A 19,446-nucleotide genomic window follows, 5' to 3' on the forward strand; every position below is an offset into this window, starting at 1 on the left:
GCTGTACATTAGCATTTTTCCTACAACAGTTGTAAGGCTTGCCTCTCTCATACAGGACTACCCTTCTGGAAGGGAATTGACCATATCTAAGGACAGTTACTAAACAGTGCATAATAGGAGGATTTGTGAAGAGAGATGCTTATGTGCTCAAGAAATGAAAAAGCGAACCATACTTTTACATGGAAAATTGATCTACCCACAATAGAAATCAAGTGCAATTCCATATTGGTGCTTATGTCCTACAAAAGCCGCTGTCCTAATAATATGTGCCTATGGTTTCCATGTATAACCCTCACTCCTATAACCACAGATGTGACTCATTCTTAAAAAGTTCACATAGCCTATGCTTCAATAAGTTGCATTGGTAGCACATTTACTTCACAGTTCTGTATAAAATGAACTGGTTCCAAATCACTTGGTTTATTTTATTCCTATGTTACCTTATACTGTCAGCAGTACACAAACATAAGTAAGAGCTAACAGGGAGGGTATAATGCTGTTACCAAAAGGCTTTCCAATATGGTTTAGCTCACAGATGATCGATCACTTGGTTGAGGTCAATTATAAAACAGCATTAAATCTTTCAATCTTCATGAGCCACATGAACACACAATTGTGACAGGTCTGGAATGCAGCTAGGAAAATATTCGAACAAAACTGAACAAACAAGTAAACTAAATTGAATGGATGATTGAGAAAGAGCAGGGTGTTGGGATAATTGGAAAGATTTATCATCTACAAAGCAAAAGTAAGATGGGTCAAATGGCCTCCTTGCATTCTAAATCATTCCATGATTCTGAATAGGTGACACATGTTTCTCCCCTGGAAAAGTCCATTCTCTAAACACAAAACAACAGTCAGGAAAATTGAATTAACAGATATAAGCTATATAAGGTCTTAAACTGCATCAGAATTTCCAGAGCTTTCCCAGATATTTGAGCAGGCCGACAGAAGGCCCTGTTAAATCATAAGCAAAGTAATGGAAAGCAGCACTGCCCTCTTTACTGCTTAATTATCTTTTTCAGCAGCTGTGGTGTGTGGGAATTTCATGGACCACAGTTCAGGACCTGCTAGAGAGCTTGTTAAGCAGAAAAGCTCTTCACATCCATAAGACATTAACTGAAAAATTCAAGTAGGTTAAGAAATTCACATTCTAGCACATTTTAAGCTCAAATAATACCACCTGCAATTCAAAAAGACGCTACTTTTAACAGTTCACAGCAACAAATGTGGAATATGTAAAATAGCCCATGTTTTATAATTAAAAATATATTGCATTACTTAGGTAAACTCTTTAAATTCTGGCTCATCTTTTCCTTTAAAAAAATAGATAGCAAGTAGAGGCAAAAGGAAGTTCTATCAATACACTGCTGACAAGAGTACTAGGGCTATAGTTTCATTTCAAACAACTAGCAGGAAGCACCCATGATCTGAACAGAACTAAAAATTAATTCAAGTATGCATTGTATTCAAAATTATAATTTATAACAATGACTAGGAAACTGCAGAGAGAACTGATGTTGGAATGAGACTTAGGAATAGGTTGCCTTGTATATCATTTTTTATTGAAATAAGTCTAATTATGCTAGGCAATAAATATCACAAAAAAAACCAACAAATGTAAGCTCAGACATGAGAATGTTTATTGGACAAATGTACTAACTTAATCCATTACACAACACTATTTATGAAATCATTTCCAATCAATATAATAAAATCTGTTCTAATACCATTCTACAACAGAATCTCTTCTTTCACTGATAATAGTTTAGGGTTACTTCAGAAAATTCCATAAGAAGTTACATTACAACTACTACATCTCAATTACACAAGCGGGCAAGAACAAAAACAAAAACATTCTTCATGTCCTGTCAGGTCTGGCTAAAAACGGTAAATTTTAAAACTTACTGGTGCATCTCCCTCTCCATCTTTTGCAAGTGCTCGCTTTAGTTTTATGGGATTGGTGCCTCCAGATGTTGGGTAAGGCAATGGAGAGGTTTTCAAAGGCATAACACCTCCATGTTTCATGGTAACCATATCATTGCTAGGTACAACACCTTGAACTGGACTTTTGACCACATTATTATCGGTCAGAATATTTGCGCCACTTGGCTGGACAGACAGTTTATTCATGTGGGTGGTACCCATATTTCCTGTTGGCAACTGCTTTAGCTGATCTGCCATAGTATTTTCGGTTTTTTTGAGCTTTATTTTCGTGCTTGTAGAGCTGCCATCAAACACAATAAGTGGTCTTTTCCTCGAGCCCTCCATTGTTGGTCTGTAAAGTAAGTGATAAATGACTATAAGCTGAACACCAAATTAAAATGTCAAAATGGAATGCCTTGAAATGAAAAATCATGCATTTTATTACAAAGTAATTATTTCTCTTCTGTGAAATATCGATCAATAGAGAGCCTGTCCTTGAACAACTATTAAATGCTTTGTGTGTTTTAATATATTCCCACCACACAAATACCAGGCAATGCCCCTTCAGTGAGGGAATCTAACCATCTCACACTGATAGTTAAAGGCATTGCAATTGCTGAATCCTGACTACCAACACCCAATGTACAAAAACTGAATTGGACCAACCATATAACTGGGAAATCCTCCAGTGAGTAACACACCTCTTGACTTGCTATCTGTTCACACTCTGCAAGGGTACAATCAGGATTGTGAAAGAATGCATTGCACTACTGCACTTGTCAGAAAGATGTTCCTTCAGCAACACTCAAGCTTGACACCATTCAACACAAAGCAACTACACTCCAATCACAACCGCAAAAATTCACTCCCTCTACCACTGGAACAGAATAGCCCTGGTGTGTAGGAATGCAAGATGCACAGCAGAAACCAGTCTTTCTCAACAGCACTTTCTAAACCATGATCGCAATGGCCTAGGAAGGACAAGTGCACTGGACACATGGGAAGAGTCGATAAAATGTGGAGCCTGGAAAAAGCACAGCAGGTCAAGCAGCAGAAGAGTCGATGTTTCGGGTAGAACTCTTCATCAGGACTGGGGAGGGAGGAAGGGGCTGAGGGCTGGAGGGGAAAGGTAGCTGGGATGGCGATAGGTGGATGCAGGTAGGTGGTGATTGCAGTTGGTCAGTGGGAAGGGTGGAGCAAATAGGCATGAAAGACGACAGGCAGGTTAGGTCAGGTCAAGGGGGTGGGGTAGAGATGGAGGGCTGGTCCTAAGATGAGGTGGGGGTTGGGAAAATTTGGAAGCTGGTGAATTCCATGAGGAGACCATATGGCTGTAAGCTCCCAAGGTGGAAGATGAGGTGTTCTGCCCCCAGTTTGCATGTGGCCTTATTTTGATGGAGGAGGCAGCCCAGGATGGACATGTCATTGGGGGAGGTGGGTAGGTGAAATGGCTAGCAACCAGAAGGTGGGGTTGACTGGAACGTGCAGGCCACAGATATTCCCTGAACCAGTCTATGAATTTGTGCTCAGTCTCTCTGATGTAGACAAAAACACATTAGAAGCAACGGACGCATGAGAACATCATCTTCAGGTTCCCCTCCAAGTCACAAACAATTCCAACTTGGAACTATATTGCCTTTGCTACCACTGGATCAAAACTCAAAATTTCCTTCTGAAGAATACTGTGAAAGTTCCTGCAGCAGATCAATTGTAGAAGCGTGTGGAGAAAGAAATGGGGGATAGAGAACTCAGGGAAATAAATATTGATGTTTTGAAAACAATGCACATTACAGAAGATGAAGTGCTGGAGTCTTAGAAAATATAAAGGTGGATCAATCTCTGGGATCTGGTCGAGTGTATGCCAGGTTTTTGTGGGAAGTTTGGGTGGAAATTGCAGAAATATTTCTAACATCTACAAATTTGGGTGCAGCGCTGAATGACTGGAGAGTGACTAATGTACCTTTGTTTTAAAGGGATGTATGGAAAAGCCTGGGAACTACACACCTGCAAGTCTGACTTTGGTGGTAGACAAGTTGTTGGAAGTTTTCTGAAAATTAAGATTTACATGCACTTGGAGAAGCAAGGACTGATTAGGGATAGTTAGTATGGCTTGGTACAAGGGAAATTGTGTCTCACAAAATTGATTGAGTTTTTTTGAGGAAATAACCAAGAATACTGATGAGGGCAGAGTGGTAGACATGGTTTACTTAGGCTTTCATGAAGCCACTGACAAGACTCCGCATGGCAGACTGATTAGTAAAGCTAGATCAAAAGGGATTCAGGGCGAGCTTCCCAACTAGATGCAAAGTTAGCTTAATGGCAGGAGACAGTGTGATGGTGGAGGGTTGTTTTTTGGACTGGAGGCCTGTTAACATCAGTGTTCCATCAGGATCAATTCTGAGTCCATTTCTCTTGGTCATTTATATAAATGATTTGGATGAGAAAGCATGGCAAATAAATTTGCTGATGACACTAGTATAGTGGACAGTGAAGAAAGTTATCTAAGATTACAAAGAGACCTGATTAATCATGTCAATGGGCTGAAGAATGGCAGGTGAAGTTTCATTTGGATAAATGCAAGGTATTGTATTTTAATAAAAGAAACTCAAGACTTGTATAATTAAAAGTAGGGCTTTGGATAGTGTGGTGAAAGAGACCTAGGGGTTCAGGTACATAATTCTTTGAAGTTTGCATCACATATAGATAGGGTTGTTTAGGTGTTTAGCGCGCATGCCTTCATTACTCTGACCTTTGAGTATAGGAGTAGGCATTTTAATTTGAGGTTATACAGGACAATGGCGAGGCCCCTTCTGGAGTACTGTGTCCAGTTCTGGTAGTCCTGTTGTTGGAAGGCTATTATTAAACTGGAGAGGGTTCAGAAAAGATTTACCAGGATGTTTCCAATGGAGGTTTGAGTTAGGAGAGGTTGGGACATTTTTTTACTGGAGCATATGAAGTTGACAGGTGACCTTATAGAGGCTTATAAATTCACGAGGGGTATTGATAAGGTGAATAGGAGGTGTATTTTCATAGGGTGGGGGGTTTTCAAGACTCAAGGGCACATTTTAAGGTAAGAGGAGAAAGACTTTAAAAAGATATGAGGGACTTTTTTAAAAAATGTACATAGTGGATAGTGTGTGGAATGAACTTCCAGAGGAAGTGCTAGATGTGGGTACAGTTACAATGTTTAAAAGACATTTAGTTAAGTCCATGAATAATAAAAGTTTGGAGGGTCTGTTTCAATGCGGTACGACACTATAAGCAGCAGCTCACCACCTTCTCAAGGTGAAATAGGAATGAGCAACAAATGCTGGCATTGCCATCAATGCTTAGATTTCCATGAAAGAATAAAAAAAAGACAAACAATAAACAGTGATTTTAATAAGTTATCTACGAGTACTGCGACACTACAGTGCAAGGGAAATTAACATGGGATCTCAGCAGGAATATTGATAACCAGATTTTCAATGGAGAGGACCATCACATCATGGATTTATTTGGCAATCATTAATCAACATGTGTTTAGGATATTTAATTAGATTAAAAGAAATTGCAATTCTTCAAGGTATAACATTAAGCATTTGAAAGTCACTACAAATTGTTTTGTCACAAATAAATCAAACTTGGAAACAAACTTAAGACTGAAGTGAAAAATGGTTCTCAATAATGCATGGTTGCATGAGTAAACCATAAACTGGTATAATTTTGAAGAGTACAAATAGTATAGAATGAACACATGCATACATTTGAATTTATATCAATCAAAATTAGGTATGTTAATCAAGGCTTCTAGTAAACATTGAAACATTTGAGAACAAAACAAATATGGCAATTTCATTATTCAGATATTTGTAGCTCAACTTTCCCTGTTTACTGAAATTAATTCAGTGAGTTTGTAGTCTGTAGCATGCACAGTTTAAAAACAAAACTTCACAGAACTGATTAGAGCTGAAATATTATTAACTAATTACTTTTTAAAGTACTAGTTTTATTTCTTTGATAACTGAATTTTGTTTTCTTAAGTCACCAGCCTATTATTCACATCTAAATAGGGCCATGGTGAGTGCTTACATTTTCTTTTAATGCTGACTATGTGAAAACCATTGCTGATAACCATCGTTCAGCTCAAATTCAAAAACATAATTGAAACAATTAGGAATTTATTAAATAAAAGATAAAGCAATCAATTTTTTTTGATTCACCATACAATACAAAAAAAATTACATGCCTTGTAATCTGTGCAATACACATGGATTGTTGACCTCTTTTCTCAGCCATCATTCGCCCCCATCTACTCTTAGGCAGCTCTCTTTGCGGCAGTGGAATGACATGCTGAACGTACACTTCAACAATCTGATCCTTCTGAGCTTCATGCAGGTTCTCAGTAGGTATTTTTCTCTGAATAAAATATGCCGATCTAGTTAAATTCTACAAACAATTGCACTTGGATACCTGCAACATTATACATATTACTTCCAAACAGATTTATACAGTATCACAATAGGAATGAAAGTACCAAACATAGAAACCAAATAATAATTCCAAATTTACCAAATTTTTGATGGCACAGTAGCTGCTGAAACAGCAAATGTCTCAGATTCAATAGAATGTGGTGATTGAGATTACTTCTTGAAACCCACACATTTCGTGCAATATTTACACTTGCAAAATTCAATGATTTTGAGTCAGCATGCACAAGTTGGACCAAGGGGTCAGTTCTGTGCTGTAAGACTACCTAATGACAGGTTCTAAACCATAGCGGAAAAAAACTAGCTGTGAGCAACTTGAAAGCAAACAGTATATTAAGTGCTTTAGTTATATCACTTTTAGAACATTATTGTGCTTTCTATTGCTAATCAAAACTGCATGAAGCCCCCATATCTGCCTATTGAGGTTAGCAGTCAGGCACACTGCACATTAATTCAAGACACCATCAATTAATTACGCCTTCCCATAACAAGTCAATTATTCTCTTTTTGCCCAATTACAATAAGCTTATTATTGTCAAAATAATAGTGGGAATGTCCAAACCTCTAGGTCAGAAGGTCCAGACTCAAGACTCATGTCCCAGACATATCCTATATCTCTATTCCTGATGAAGGGCTTTTGCCCGAAATAAGATTTTCCTGGTCCTCGAATGCTGCCTGACCTGCTGTGCTTTTCCAGCACCACTCTGATCTAAACTCTGGTTTCCAGCATCTGCAGTCCTCACTTTTGCCTATATCTGAACAGGTTAATTAAAGCAGTCATTACAAAGGACGACCATTAAACCTATCAGCTGTATGCCAACTCTCCGCAGTACAAATTAGAGTTGGTATTCTTACAGTACAGAAAGCTTTCTGCCACTGTCTGCACCCATGCTCTGGGTGAACAATGCATATAATGCCATTCTGCCTTCTCCCCATAAATGTTTACTTCTACAGATAATCCCAACTCCTTTTCAAATGCCTCAATTCAGTTTAAATGCCCCATTCCATTCTTGTAGCCCTGCAATTTTATTTCCCTTTAGTGCCTATCCAATTTATTTTTGAAATCACTCAGCTATCTGTAAGAATAATAGGGTAGTCATGGTAGGGGATTTTAACTTTCCAAACATCAACCGGGACTGCCATAGTGTTAAAGGTTTAGATGGAGAGGAGTTTCTTAAGTGCATACAAGAAAATTTTCTGATTCAGTATGTGGATGTACCTACTAGAGAAGGTGCAAAACTTGACCTACTCTGGGGAAAAAAGGCAGGGCAGGTGACTGAGGTGTCAGTGGGGGAGCATTTTGGGGCTAGCGACCATAATTCTATTCGTTTTAAAATGGTGATGGAAAAGGATAGACCAGATCTAAAAGTTGAAGTTCTAAATTGGAGAAGGCCAATTTTGACGGTATGAGGCGAGAACTTTCGAAAGCTGATTGGAGGCAGATGTTCGCAGGTAAAGGGACGGCTGGAAAACGGGAAGCCTTCAGAAATGAGATAACAAGAATCCAGAGAAAGTATATTCCTGTCAGGGTGAAAGGGAAGGCTGGTAGGTATAGGGAATGATGGATGAATAAAGAAATTGAAGGTTTGGTTAAGAAAAAGAAGGAAGCATATGTCAGGTATAGACAGAATAGGTCAAGTGAATCCTTAGAAAAGTACAAAGAAAGTAGAAGTATATTTAAGAGACAAACCAGGAGGGCAAAGTGGGGACATGAGATAGCTTTGGCAAATAGAATTAAGGAGAATCCAAAGGGTTTTTACAAATATATTAAGGACAAGAGGGTAACTAGGGAGAGAATAGGGCCTCTCCAGGAGGCCTTTCTTTGGAGCCACAGAAAATGGGGGAGATACTAAATGAATACTTTGCATCAGTATTTACTGTGGAAAAGGATATGGAAGATATACTGTAGGGAAATAGATGGTGACATCTTGCAAAGTCTCCAGATTACAGAGGAGGATGTGCTGGACGTCTTGAAACTGTTAAAAATGGATAAATCCCCAGGACCTGATCAGGTATACCAGAGAACTCTGTGGGAAGCTAGAGAAGTGATTGCTGGGCCTCTGGCTGAGATATTTGTATCATCGATAGTCACAGATGAGGTGCCGGAAGACTGAAGGTTGGCAAACGTGGCGCCACTGTTTAAGAAGAGCGGTAAATACAAGCCAGGGAACTATAGACCGGTGAGCCTGACCTCAGTGGTGGGCAAGTTGTTGGAGGGAATCCTGAGGGACAGGATGTACATGTATTTGGAAAGGCAAGGACTGATTCGGGATAGTCAACATGGCTTTGTGCGTGGGAAATCATGTCTCACAAACTTGATTGAGTTTTTTGAAGTAACAAAGATGATTGATGAGGGCAGAGCAATAGACGTGATCTATATGGACTTCAGTAAGGCGTTTGACAAGGTTCCCCATGGGAGTCTGATTAGCAAGGTTAGATCTAATGGAATAAAGGGAGAACTAGCCATTTGGATACAGAACTGGCTCAAAGGTAGGAGACAGAAGGTGATGATGGAGGGTTGTTTTTCAGACTGGAGGCCTGTGACCAGTGCAGTACCACAAGGATCGGTGTTGGGCCCTCTATTTTTGTCATTGACATAAATGATTTGGATGCGAGCATAAGAGGTACAGTTAGTAAGTTTACAGATGACACCAAAATTGGACAGCGAAGAAGGTTACCTCAGATTACAACAGGATCTGGACCAGATGGGCCAATGGGCTGAGAAATGGCAGATAGAGTTTAATTCAGATAAATGCGAGGTGCTGCATTTTGGGAAAGCAAATCTTATACACTTAATGTTAAGGTCCTAGGAAGTGTTGCTGAACAAAGAGACATTGCAGTGCAGGTTCTTGGCTCCTTGAAAGTGAAATTGCAGGTTGATAGGATAGTGAAGGCGGCGTTTGGTATGCTTTTCTTTATTGGTCAGAGTATTGAGTACAGGAGTTGGGAGGTCATGCTGCAGCTGTACAGGACATTGGTTATGCCATTGTTGGAATATTGCGTGCAATTCTGGTCTCCTTCCTATCGGAAAGATGTTGTGAAACTTGAAAGGGTTCAGAAAAGATTTACAAGGCTGTTGCCAGGGTTGGAGGATCTGAGCTACAGGCGGAGGCTGAACAGGCTGGGGCTGCTTTCCCTGGAGCGTCAGAGGCTGAGGGATGACCTTATAGAGGTTTACAAAATTATAAGGGGCATGAATAGGATAAATAGACAAAGTCTTTTCCGTGGGGTCAGGGAGTCCAGAACTAGAGGGCATAGGTTTATGGTGAGAGGGGAAAGATATAAAAGAGACCTAAGGGGCAACTTTTTCACACAGAGGGTGGTACGTGTATGGAATGAGCTGCCAGAGGATGTGGTGGAGGCTGGTACAATTGCAACATTTAAGAGGCATTTAGATGGGTATATGAATAGGAAGGGTTTGGAGGGATATGGGCCGGATGCTGGCAGGTAGGACTAGATTGGGTTGGGATGTCTGGTCGGCGTGGATGGGTTGGACCGAAGGGTCTGTTTTCATGCTGTACATCTCTATGACTGTATGACTCCACGGGCTGCAAGTTGCAAATAATTGTCATTCACCACAAAATTCCTCCTCACACCTTAGTCAGAAGTGTTTAAAACTGCACGCTCTAGTTTTTATCTTAACGAGTGAAAATTTTCCCCATTTAAACCCGTCATCTTACACACTCGTATCAAATCTCCCCCAATATTATTTTCAAGAACAATCCTCGCTACTCCAATATATCCTTCCAGTTAAATCCCAAGAGTAAAATTTGTACTCGCTCTGCTTGAGAATTTAACATAGTTAAAATTATGTACTACGTCAAGCAGCATTAGTGGCAGCAACATTTCATGCAGTCGTCTATTTTTATTTCAGATTGCCCGCATCTGCAGTGTTTTGCTTCTCTAACACCGTCTAAACAGCAGTTTATAAAGTTTAGCTTTTCAGCAAATACCAAAATAACACCGTCACCTATTTCAAGAGGACGACTTGCTACCTGCGTTGCCCAATGAGGAACGTGTTCGGTCAAAGTAGCCATTTCACAAACAGGTTAACCCAATAACGCCCTAAGCCCTTAATCAGTTTCAGCCAAACAAATTCCTGAGGTTCCATGATCCACTCTTGGTAACTGAGTTGCTCATTTCAGGGGATGGCTTACACGCAAACAATAACAACACGGCCGCTTCGGACCCTGCGCAGCTGGCGGCCTATAAGCACCAGATTTAGCTCAGGGTATGGGAACGTTCAGCGATACACACTCCATAACACTCACTTGTTCCAGGAGCTGCAGGAGAAAGTCCCCAGACAGAAGCTCCGGATGCAACAGCAAATGCGAATCTAACTCCCTCATTCCAACTGCCATAACCGCCATCTTCAGAACCTCCCAGAATGCCAGCGCCACGTGACCTTCGCTCCGTCAATCAGTGTCCCGACGTCACATTCAGGGAGTGGAGCAGCCTGGTATGGGTTACTGCGCCGGCGCGTTTTGCCCCTTTCTTTTGAGGAGTTTGGGGAAGACAACGCCGCTGAGCGGGACTCTAAACAATATATAAACTCAATCTAGAACTGTGGCAGTTGCATAATGACAAATCAGTGAACTGACCCCCACAGCAAAAGTCCCTAGCTTCACCTTCCATTAAAGACAGTGGACAGAACACAACCAAATCTGCACAAGGCACGGATCTATCCCATAACAGTAGATTATCTGAAGTGTCACAGCGAATACAAGCCCCACACCATGGAAGATATCGTATTATTTTAATGACTCGGGGAATGGGTAGGAATGCTCCCAAGGGGCAGGGAGGGGGAAGAAGCGAGTCGGCAGCGCCTCTCGTGGCGGGAGGAGAGAGAGGCGCTACGGTCTAGATCACGTGATAGTACAAGGTGTTCTGCAAAGACGTCACATGGTCGGAAACGTATTGGAAGGGGCCGGATGTGACGCTGATAGGGAAGACGTCAGTTGGGACCGAGAGGCTTGGGTAAGGAGGAGAAGTAGTGGAGGAGGGAGTGGGTCAATGGGGTCGAGGGTTCTGCTAGTTAGAGATGTGTAAATTGATCACAGTGTGCAAGGGTTAATGGATGTGGAGAGAGATAGTGAACAGAGCTGGGTGCCGCTTGAAGCAGAGTTGAAAGGAACCGTCTCGTTATTCGCTATTCAGTGGCGATTAAGAAATGATGTTCGTAGGTAGCTCTTAACCATCTACAGGGACATTATTGGTGCTACAGGTCTGTTCTTTTATCGCGTTCTACTTCCATCTGGTGAGAAATCCTAATTATTATGATTATCCATTCAGTGGCCTCCTAAGAGGCTGAACGGAGAAATGGAAGTCCTACCCACAACAATCTTTGCACATAATAATACGATATCTTCCATGGTGTGGGGCTTGTATTCGCTGTGACACTTCAGATAATCTACTGTTATGGGATAGATCCGTGCCTTGTGCAGATTTGGTTGTGTTCTGTCCACTGTCTTTAATGGAAGGTGAAGCTAGGGACTTTTGCTGTGGGGGTCAGTTCACTGATGTGTTATTATGCAACTGCCACAGTTCTAGATTGAGTTTATATATTCAACTTTGACTTTTGGTAGAAATATATTTTCATTGTTATAAAGGGGAAGAAAACTGCCACTTATATGCTTCACGTTTGCCCAAACTGCTGAACATACTTTGGAAACTGTCAGATTTAGAGCAGATATTTGTGTGCAGCAACATTGCAGAAAGAACTGCATGCTAGTGATCCAGGTGATCTTTATTTTTTGCTTGACTTTAGGGAGGGTTTAAACTAATTTGGCAGGAGGATGGAACCAAGGAGGTAACATCAATGAGTCAAAACCAGAAACCCAGGGAATTAAAAGCTATGTAACATTGGAACAAGAAATAGTAGGACATCAAATGATGAAGTGTGATAAGGTCTAGATTAGATTTATTGAATTTTAAATGTATAAAAAGCTGGTGTACTGAATGTACAAAATATAATGTGACAATGAAGGATTGTGGCTCAATACAATTCCAGGACACTCCTAACAATTCCTGGATACAACATCTTTCAGAAAAAAGTAGAGGAAGAGAAAAAAGGGGCTGGTAATATTGATTAAGGACATACTACTATGCTGGTGAGCAAGGATGCCAAAGGAATCAGGGATAGAATCTGAGTTAGAACTAAGAAACAGTAGAGTTTACATTACATCATTAAGTATATTCTGAAAACCATCAAATAGGAAAGATGTAGAGGAAAAAAATGGAATTCTGAAAGGTGTGGAAAATTATAATGGGGTTAAAATGGTCATTTAATTATCAAAATATAGACTAGGGTAGTAATCATGTAGAGACGAAACAGGGAGAAGAATTCCTGAAGTGTTCAGGAGAATTTTCCAGGTCATTACATTTCTAGTCCAACAAGTAAAGTGCTGGCTTTGGGGAATGAGTTGCGTTAAGTGGCCCAAGTGTCAATCGCAGGACCTCTCTGATACCGTGCTCAGTATTATAGTGATTAGGTAAGCTGTGAAAATGATAAGGAGCAATCCAAAGTAAAAAGTATTCAAGAGAAGGATCTGTAAGATCTGTCCCAGGTAAATTGGAATCAAAGATTTATGAACAAAACTCTGGGACAATAGGCTGTCTTTAAAGACAAGAATAAAGTCAATGTTTTTGCAAGAGGGAAAGATATAAAAGCCAGAGCATGAGTAAAATGAAAGAGAAAAGGGTGCATACAATAGTTTAATAATACAAGTGAGAACAAGGATATCAAAAGTTCAGTGGGAAAATGACAAAGGAAATGTGAAGCAAAATGGCATTCTAGAGGATATTCTCAATGTGATGGCAGGACTTTGTTTCCATGAGATCTGGGTGGTGGTCACTCTTGCATTCATGAACAGTTACATCTGCAACCAAGCACTTTGGTGAGGGTGATGTCAGTTATGTTTTTCCCTCATTGGTTCAATCACCTGTTGCAGGCACGGTCTAGCAGCTATACCCTTTAGGACTTGACCAGCTTGATCTGTAATGCTGTTACCAAGTCACTCACCCATAGTACATTTGGTGTCCTTTCCAACCTCATCTTTCCTCCAAGTGGTATTCAATATGGAAGAGTCCTGATACATGAGCTGATTGAGGATGGTACATGGTAATCAGAAGGAGGTTTCTTTGCCCATGTTGGACCCAATGCAACTTCATGAGCTCTGGAGTCAATGTTGAGGACTCCCAGGGCAAATCCCTCCCAACACAGTCACACTTTTGGAATTATACCTGACAATGTCAGGCTGTTGCTTAATGAGTATGTGCGACAGCTATCCCAGTTTTGACACTAGCCCCCAGTTGGTAGTAAGGAGGACTTTGCAGGGTCAACAAGGCTGTTTTGCCATTATCAGTGAGAGGTAGTTCTTCTGTTTTTTTTTGTTTAGACAACTGTGTGGCTTGCGAGGCCATTTCATAAGGCAGTTTAGAGTCAACCACATTGCTGTGGCCCTGGAGTCGCATGTAGGCCAGTCCAGGTGAGGATGGTAGATTTCCTTCCCTGATGAAAATTAGTGAACCTTATGGGTTTTTCCTTGACAGTAGACAGTGTTTTCGTGGTCATCATTAGATTCCTAATTCCAGATATTTATTGAATTCACATTCCACCATCTGTCATGACCAGGGTCCCCAGAACATAGCTGTTTTCTGGACCACTAATCTGGTGATAATACCAGTTGGCCTTCACCTCCCCTACAAATGTTAGGTCACAAAAACAGAGGTCTGAGACATTCTGGATGATATAAAAATCAACAGAGGGAAATTTAGCAGCCCCGCTGTGCTTCATATTAGCAAGCTATAATATCATTCATCTGAGGATGCTAGGGGAAGTAAGGATGAACATTGCAGAGGTGTAAACTTCTCTATCTTTGATGCTGTGAGATTGCAAAGAACTAGAAAAATGCAAATCTTGCACTCTTATTCAAAAAGGTGTAAGAGTAAACCCCGCAACCGTAGGCCAGTCAGTTTGACTTCAGTGATGGGAAGGCTTTTGGAAACAATAACCTGAAACAAAATTAAGACACTTCAACAAATTTATAATGGTTTTCTTTACAATCCATACTTGAAGACAAATTGTGTATTTTGTTTTAGTGTAATGCGAACTGTTATGAGTGGACTTCCAAAAGATCTGGGATAAAGTGACACATAATAGGTTTACCATCAAAGGTACAGCCCATAGAATAAAAGGTTCAATGACAATCTAGATAGAAGTTGGTTGAATCATGCTAAATGTGTGGTTTTGTTTTGAAAATGGAGAAAGGTATATGGTTAGGTACTTCAGTGCTCAATGTTAGGTCCGCTGCCTTTTTTGGTCTGTATGAAGGACTTAGATCTGCATACTTGGCAAAATTTGTGGATGACATCATAACTTAATTGTGAAACTTGAAGGTAGAGATAGACTTTGAATTTTGCCTGCCACTTTTGTCTTGTTGTCTTTAATGCTAAGAAGAGTAAAGTGATTAATTTAGGCAGAACAGTGCAGAAAGGTGACAAAAACCAAAGAGTACGTTTCTGAAGCGGATGCAGGAATATGGGGTTCTGGGTTTACTGATGGTTGAAAGTGACAGAGCAGGTTGATAAGCTCGTTATTATGACATTTAGAATTCCGGGCTTATAAGTAAGGATATAGAGTAGCAAAGCAAGGAAATTATTATAAATCGATATAAAAGCATTGACTACATTTGTGGACACCATAATGCAAAGGCTTCAGAGTGTAGGAAAGCTTTATGAGGATGGTAAAGAGAAGAGGGGCTCAGTTATGAGGATAGCTTGGGGAAGCTGTGCTGCCTTTCTTAAAGAAAAGATTGGCTCAAAACCTAGAAGGATTTGGACAGAAATTGTTCCTGTTAACAGAAGATTGTAAAATAGAGAGCATTGATTTAATTTGAAAGGCAAAAGAACAAAAGGCTGTTGGCAAACCATATGTATGCAGTTGAGATCTGGACAGCACTGTCTGAGTGTGGTGAAGACAGATTCAATCATGGTTTTGAAAAGCAAATTGAATAATTATTTGGATCAAGTAAATTTGTACAGCCTTGGAAAAGATTTGGGAGTGGGACTGGCTAAGCTACCCCTGTTGGAAGCAGACATGACAAGCTGAATGGCAGCTTCTTGTGCTATAAACATTCCATGATTTTCTTTCCTCCCAATTTACATTGGTTGAGGTATAAGTGTTCTCATGGCCACTGGAGAGAACTCATCTGATCTTCATGGTGTTATTAAATCTTTCACTTGTACTCAAGAGGGCCTTTGTTGTCTTTATAATCTGAAGATTCTAATAGTGTAACATTCCACTGCACTGAAGTATCAACCCAGATTTTGTGCTCTAATCTCCGCAGATAGGGGTTTGAACTCGTAATTTTGACTCAGTGTAGTAAGTTCGCAAGGCTGACTTGTAATAGTAGATGTTTACTTTTTTTTTAAAAAATCAGCTTCCACCTTCATAGATTGATATTCCATAAGTGCCCCTGTTTCTGAATAATAAGAATGATATCTGCCAAACTTCATGATTTGATAGCTGATAAATAATTAAGTTTTATCATATTTGCTGTTTAATTCTGTTGCTGTGGTTTTAATATGAAGTTCAAGTGTATGATTAGAACACACTGGCTGGAAGACCCCTTGTATCTGCGCTCATTTGCTCGTGATGTAGCACCAGCGATGTGGGAGCAGATTTGAGGAAGATGTTGACCACTGACTCTCTAAACCTTCATTTAAAGCGGATGCTGTAGGAAGTGTCTTGCTTTGGTTTGGACATGTGAGCATGGTGGTGAATGTATAATTTGCACTAGCTTCAATAAGAACGGAGCTGTGCTCTATCTGGTGGGAGTGAGATGGGAATGAATTCATAGATTGCTTTGGATGAGGTAAGTTACACATTTTCCTATCAAGGACCCCTAAGTGTGGATGCTGGTTTTCACTTACTTCTTGATATAATGCCAAACAAGCAGTGCAGAAAATTAAAATAGACTTGATAGAAATTGTATTGCTGTGACTTGTGTTTGGAGGAGGATTTGTTCAGTCTAAATGTCATGACCCAGGAATCATAAAGATTTTGCAGGGACAAAACTGTACAACATGGGGAAAAGAAACCTTTATCAGATTATTGAAACACAGCTATGAGTGAAGCTGACTTGCTGCTGTTTATTTCTTTATATCAATAGAAACCCTACATTTATAAACAGTTCAAAAATTAATTCTGCTGTTCCAAAGTATAAAGCTAGAGGTGCATAACTGAAAGAAATGCATTCAGATTGGGGTATTTAAAAATTTGTATGCCTCTGCAAGCAAGTTCTGTCTTGATGAGTCTTGGATAAAGAGCAGAAACATTAATTGAGGGGAATGCCACCACATCAGTGATGGAGAAAATAAATAAATCCCTGAGTTTGGGAGGTGGGTATTGCTGACAAGGGCAGCAATGTTGCCCATTGCTAATAGTTCTTGAACTGAATGGCATGGCCAACCAATTCAGATGGCTGTTGAGCCAACTGCACGGCTGTGGATTTGGAGTCACTTGTAGGCCGCACCAGGCAAGGATGGCAGCGTTCCTTCCCTAAAGGAAATTATAGCTAGCTTAAATTCAGACTTACTAATTGATAGCAAATTTGAACCCATTCCCCTATAGCCTGGGCCTCTGCATTATGAGTACATTGATTCTACACCACTGTTTATACATAACTTATTTTTGTATTGGCTGTATTCACATTCCTGGATTGTTGTCAGTGCTTCACAGCATGAGAAGTAATTTCTAAAGTACTCACCAAAGTGACACAGCAAAGCATGATGCCAGCATTTGCACAGCGGGCTCCCAAATATATTTGGATAATCTGCCCTGATAGATCTGGCTGAGCTAATAGATCGGGACAAGCTGAAATTACCCCTAGTTTACGAATGTTGCTCTGGATCTTTTTACATAGCAACAACTTAGAGCTGCATCTGATATTTGGCACCACTGAGGGTGTTGCATTCCCTGAGCTCAGCCTTGAATGTTTTCCTAGATTACCTATTTGGATGCAAGGTCCTCTGACTCAAGCAAAAGTATTTCATCTGAACCAAAGCTGACACAATTTGCCTTGATGTCCTCCTTCCCCAAAAGAAGTGAAAGATTAGAATCTCATTAAAAAGGCATATTTTCAATCTTCTTTGTGGAAGGTTCCTTTTTATGCTGAAATTCTGACTTTTGAGAAATCTGAAATGAAAAGAAAAATCATTCATGTAGGAAATGTTCCATGTCCTTCGCAAGCAATAACCAGATAAAGTTAAATATGGCCAAATAAGAGAATATTAAGATTAATGATTAAAGTCTTAATCAGAGAAGTAGATTTTAAGGAGAGTTTTCTAGAGAATATTCAGATGGAATTGCAGAACTTAAGGCCTGGATGTTTTGGCCATGCCTATGTTTGGATGAGGGTTGAGTAAAGAATAGGGATGGGCAAGAGATCCAAAACAGAAATGCTGATCTTCAAAGAGCTGCAGGATGGAGGTCATTAAAGAAAGGGTGGGATTTGAGCACAATGAGAAATTTTTAAATTCGAGGGATTAGTGGTCTGAGAATCTCTGTAAAGCAGCAAGATTGGGTGATGAGTGACTAGCACTGTGTTTTGGTTAAATACAGGTACATGAATTTCAGATAAGCTTATGTAAAACATGTGTAGCACTTGGCCAGCAGAGTATTTGAATAATTGAGTCTGGAAGAAACAGAAACTTTGAGTAGGGATTCAACTATTGATAGTCTGAGCTATAGGTGGAAGTAAGCGATGTTAAGGAAGCAGCAGTAGTCTTTTGTGATAGAGAGGATATAGAGTCAGAAGCTCGACTCAGGGTCAAATAGGGCCAGAAGGAGAAACTTCCATGGATACATTATCTATTATTTCTTAAAAAGTCAGCATGATAAACTGTCTTTTTGACATAGTAATGGTTTTATGGATACCAAGGATTGAAGATAAATGCTAAAAATGCAATAAAATATTTAACATTTTTATTGAACTTGGCCTTGATTTAAAAATAATCAACTCTCCTTTATACTAAACTTCTTGAGACTGGGGCAAGCAACAGCTGACATTCTCTATTTCCCATTCTCCTCCTCCCTTTTTTTGTATTACCTTCTGTAATTCAGGACTGGAGTTAATCATAGCGATCTCGGGCACAGAAAATGGCCTTTTGGCCTATTGAGTCTTCGCTGGCCATAAACAAGTACTAACAATTCTAACCCATTTAGTTGCACTACAATTACATTAAGATTTTAAAATTATCATCCTTGTTTTCAGATACTTCTATGGCCTTTTCCCTCTATATCAGTGTAATCTCCAATCCCAAGATATTAGCAGTCCATTCCACATTTCGATTACTCCACCATTAGTGACTGTCACTTCATTTGCCTAGGATCCAAACTCTGGAATGCAGCTCTTACTATTCTTTGCCTCCTTTAAGATGCTTAATGTATCTCTTTGACCAACCATTTGGTCACCTGACCCAAAATCTTGTGTCGCTTGATGTCACACTTTAAGAGGTGAAAGTCAATTCAGGTCAAGGATAACTTGCTTCCATCCTGGTTCAGTAATTTCTGAAATGTCTGATAAGTCCAATGTGTGACCTGCAGACTGTTATACTTGAAGGAGTGGATAGTTTGGTTGTTAAGTGGTTTGTGCACTCCCTGCAACACCTTGAATTCATCTCTGTGTGCTGGTGACATTGTATCTTTTTGTTTGATGTCTTCCCAGATGAGTTTTCTACATTTTGCTTGGTCACAAACCAGGAACTTCTATGAGCCAGTTTGATCTATGTTTGACCTCTTCAGGGATATTTTAATGACATCCTAAGTAATTTTCAGTGTCTGACTAGGAGGCTCCTGCTGGGACAAAGTCCCAAGTCAGGTATTAGCTGAGAGAGTCTGGGGTCAGTATGAGAATACTGACCCGCCAGAGACCCGGGTTCAATTCCCCCCTTAGGTGACTGACTGTGTGGAGTTTGCACATTCTCCCCGTGTCTGCGTGGGTTTCCTCCAGGTGCTCTGGTTTCCTCCCACAGTCCAAAAATGTGCAGG

At 40.1% G+C, this 19,446-nt stretch overlaps 2 protein-coding genes across 4 annotated transcripts in view; one reads left to right on the forward strand and one right to left on the reverse strand.

Moving 5' to 3' along the window:
- Positions 1-1,621: 1,621 nt before the first annotated feature.
- On the reverse strand, positions 1,622-10,829 carry c9h2orf49 (chromosome 9 C2orf49 homolog). Its single transcript, XM_072577576.1, has 3 exons — positions 10,667-10,829; positions 6,155-6,324; positions 1,622-2,278 (listed from the first exon to the last, which is right to left on the reverse strand). The coding sequence occupies exons 1-3, from the start codon at positions 10,763-10,765 to the stop codon at positions 1,882-1,884; spliced, it is 666 nt and encodes a 221-aa protein (XP_072433677.1). The 5' UTR covers positions 10,766-10,829; the 3' UTR covers positions 1,622-1,881.
- Positions 10,830-11,304: 475 nt separating this feature from the next.
- Positions 11,305-19,446, forward strand: part of tgfbrap1 (transforming growth factor, beta receptor associated protein 1) — a 64,543-nt gene continuing 56,401 nt past the window's right edge. The window contains exon 1 of one of the 3 annotated variants that reach the window (XM_072577578.1): positions 11,305-11,372. The gene's annotated coding sequence lies outside the window, so the exon portion shown is untranslated. The other 2 variants (XM_072577579.1, XM_072577577.1) reach the window with 2 other exon arrangements.

Source organism: Chiloscyllium punctatum, chromosome 9, assembly GCF_047496795.1.
Source record: "Chiloscyllium punctatum isolate Juve2018m chromosome 9, sChiPun1.3, whole genome shotgun sequence".
NCBI lineage: Eukaryota > Metazoa > Chordata > Chondrichthyes > Orectolobiformes > Hemiscylliidae > Chiloscyllium > Chiloscyllium punctatum.

Bases quoted from the DNA above. Each gene is read 5' to 3' on its own strand.
- c9h2orf49 (XM_072577576.1), bottom strand. From the start codon at position 10,765: ATGGCGGTTATGGCAGTTGGAATGAGGGAGTTAGATTCGCATTTGCTG. The intron at 6,325-10,666 runs GTGAGTGTTATG...TATTTTATTCAG, and splicing joins TCCTGCAGCTCCTGGAACAA to AGAAAAATACCTACTGAGAA. The intron at 2,279-6,154 runs GCATGTAATTTT...CTTACTTTACAG, and splicing joins TGTATTGCACAGATTACAAG to ACCAACAATGGAGGGCTCGA.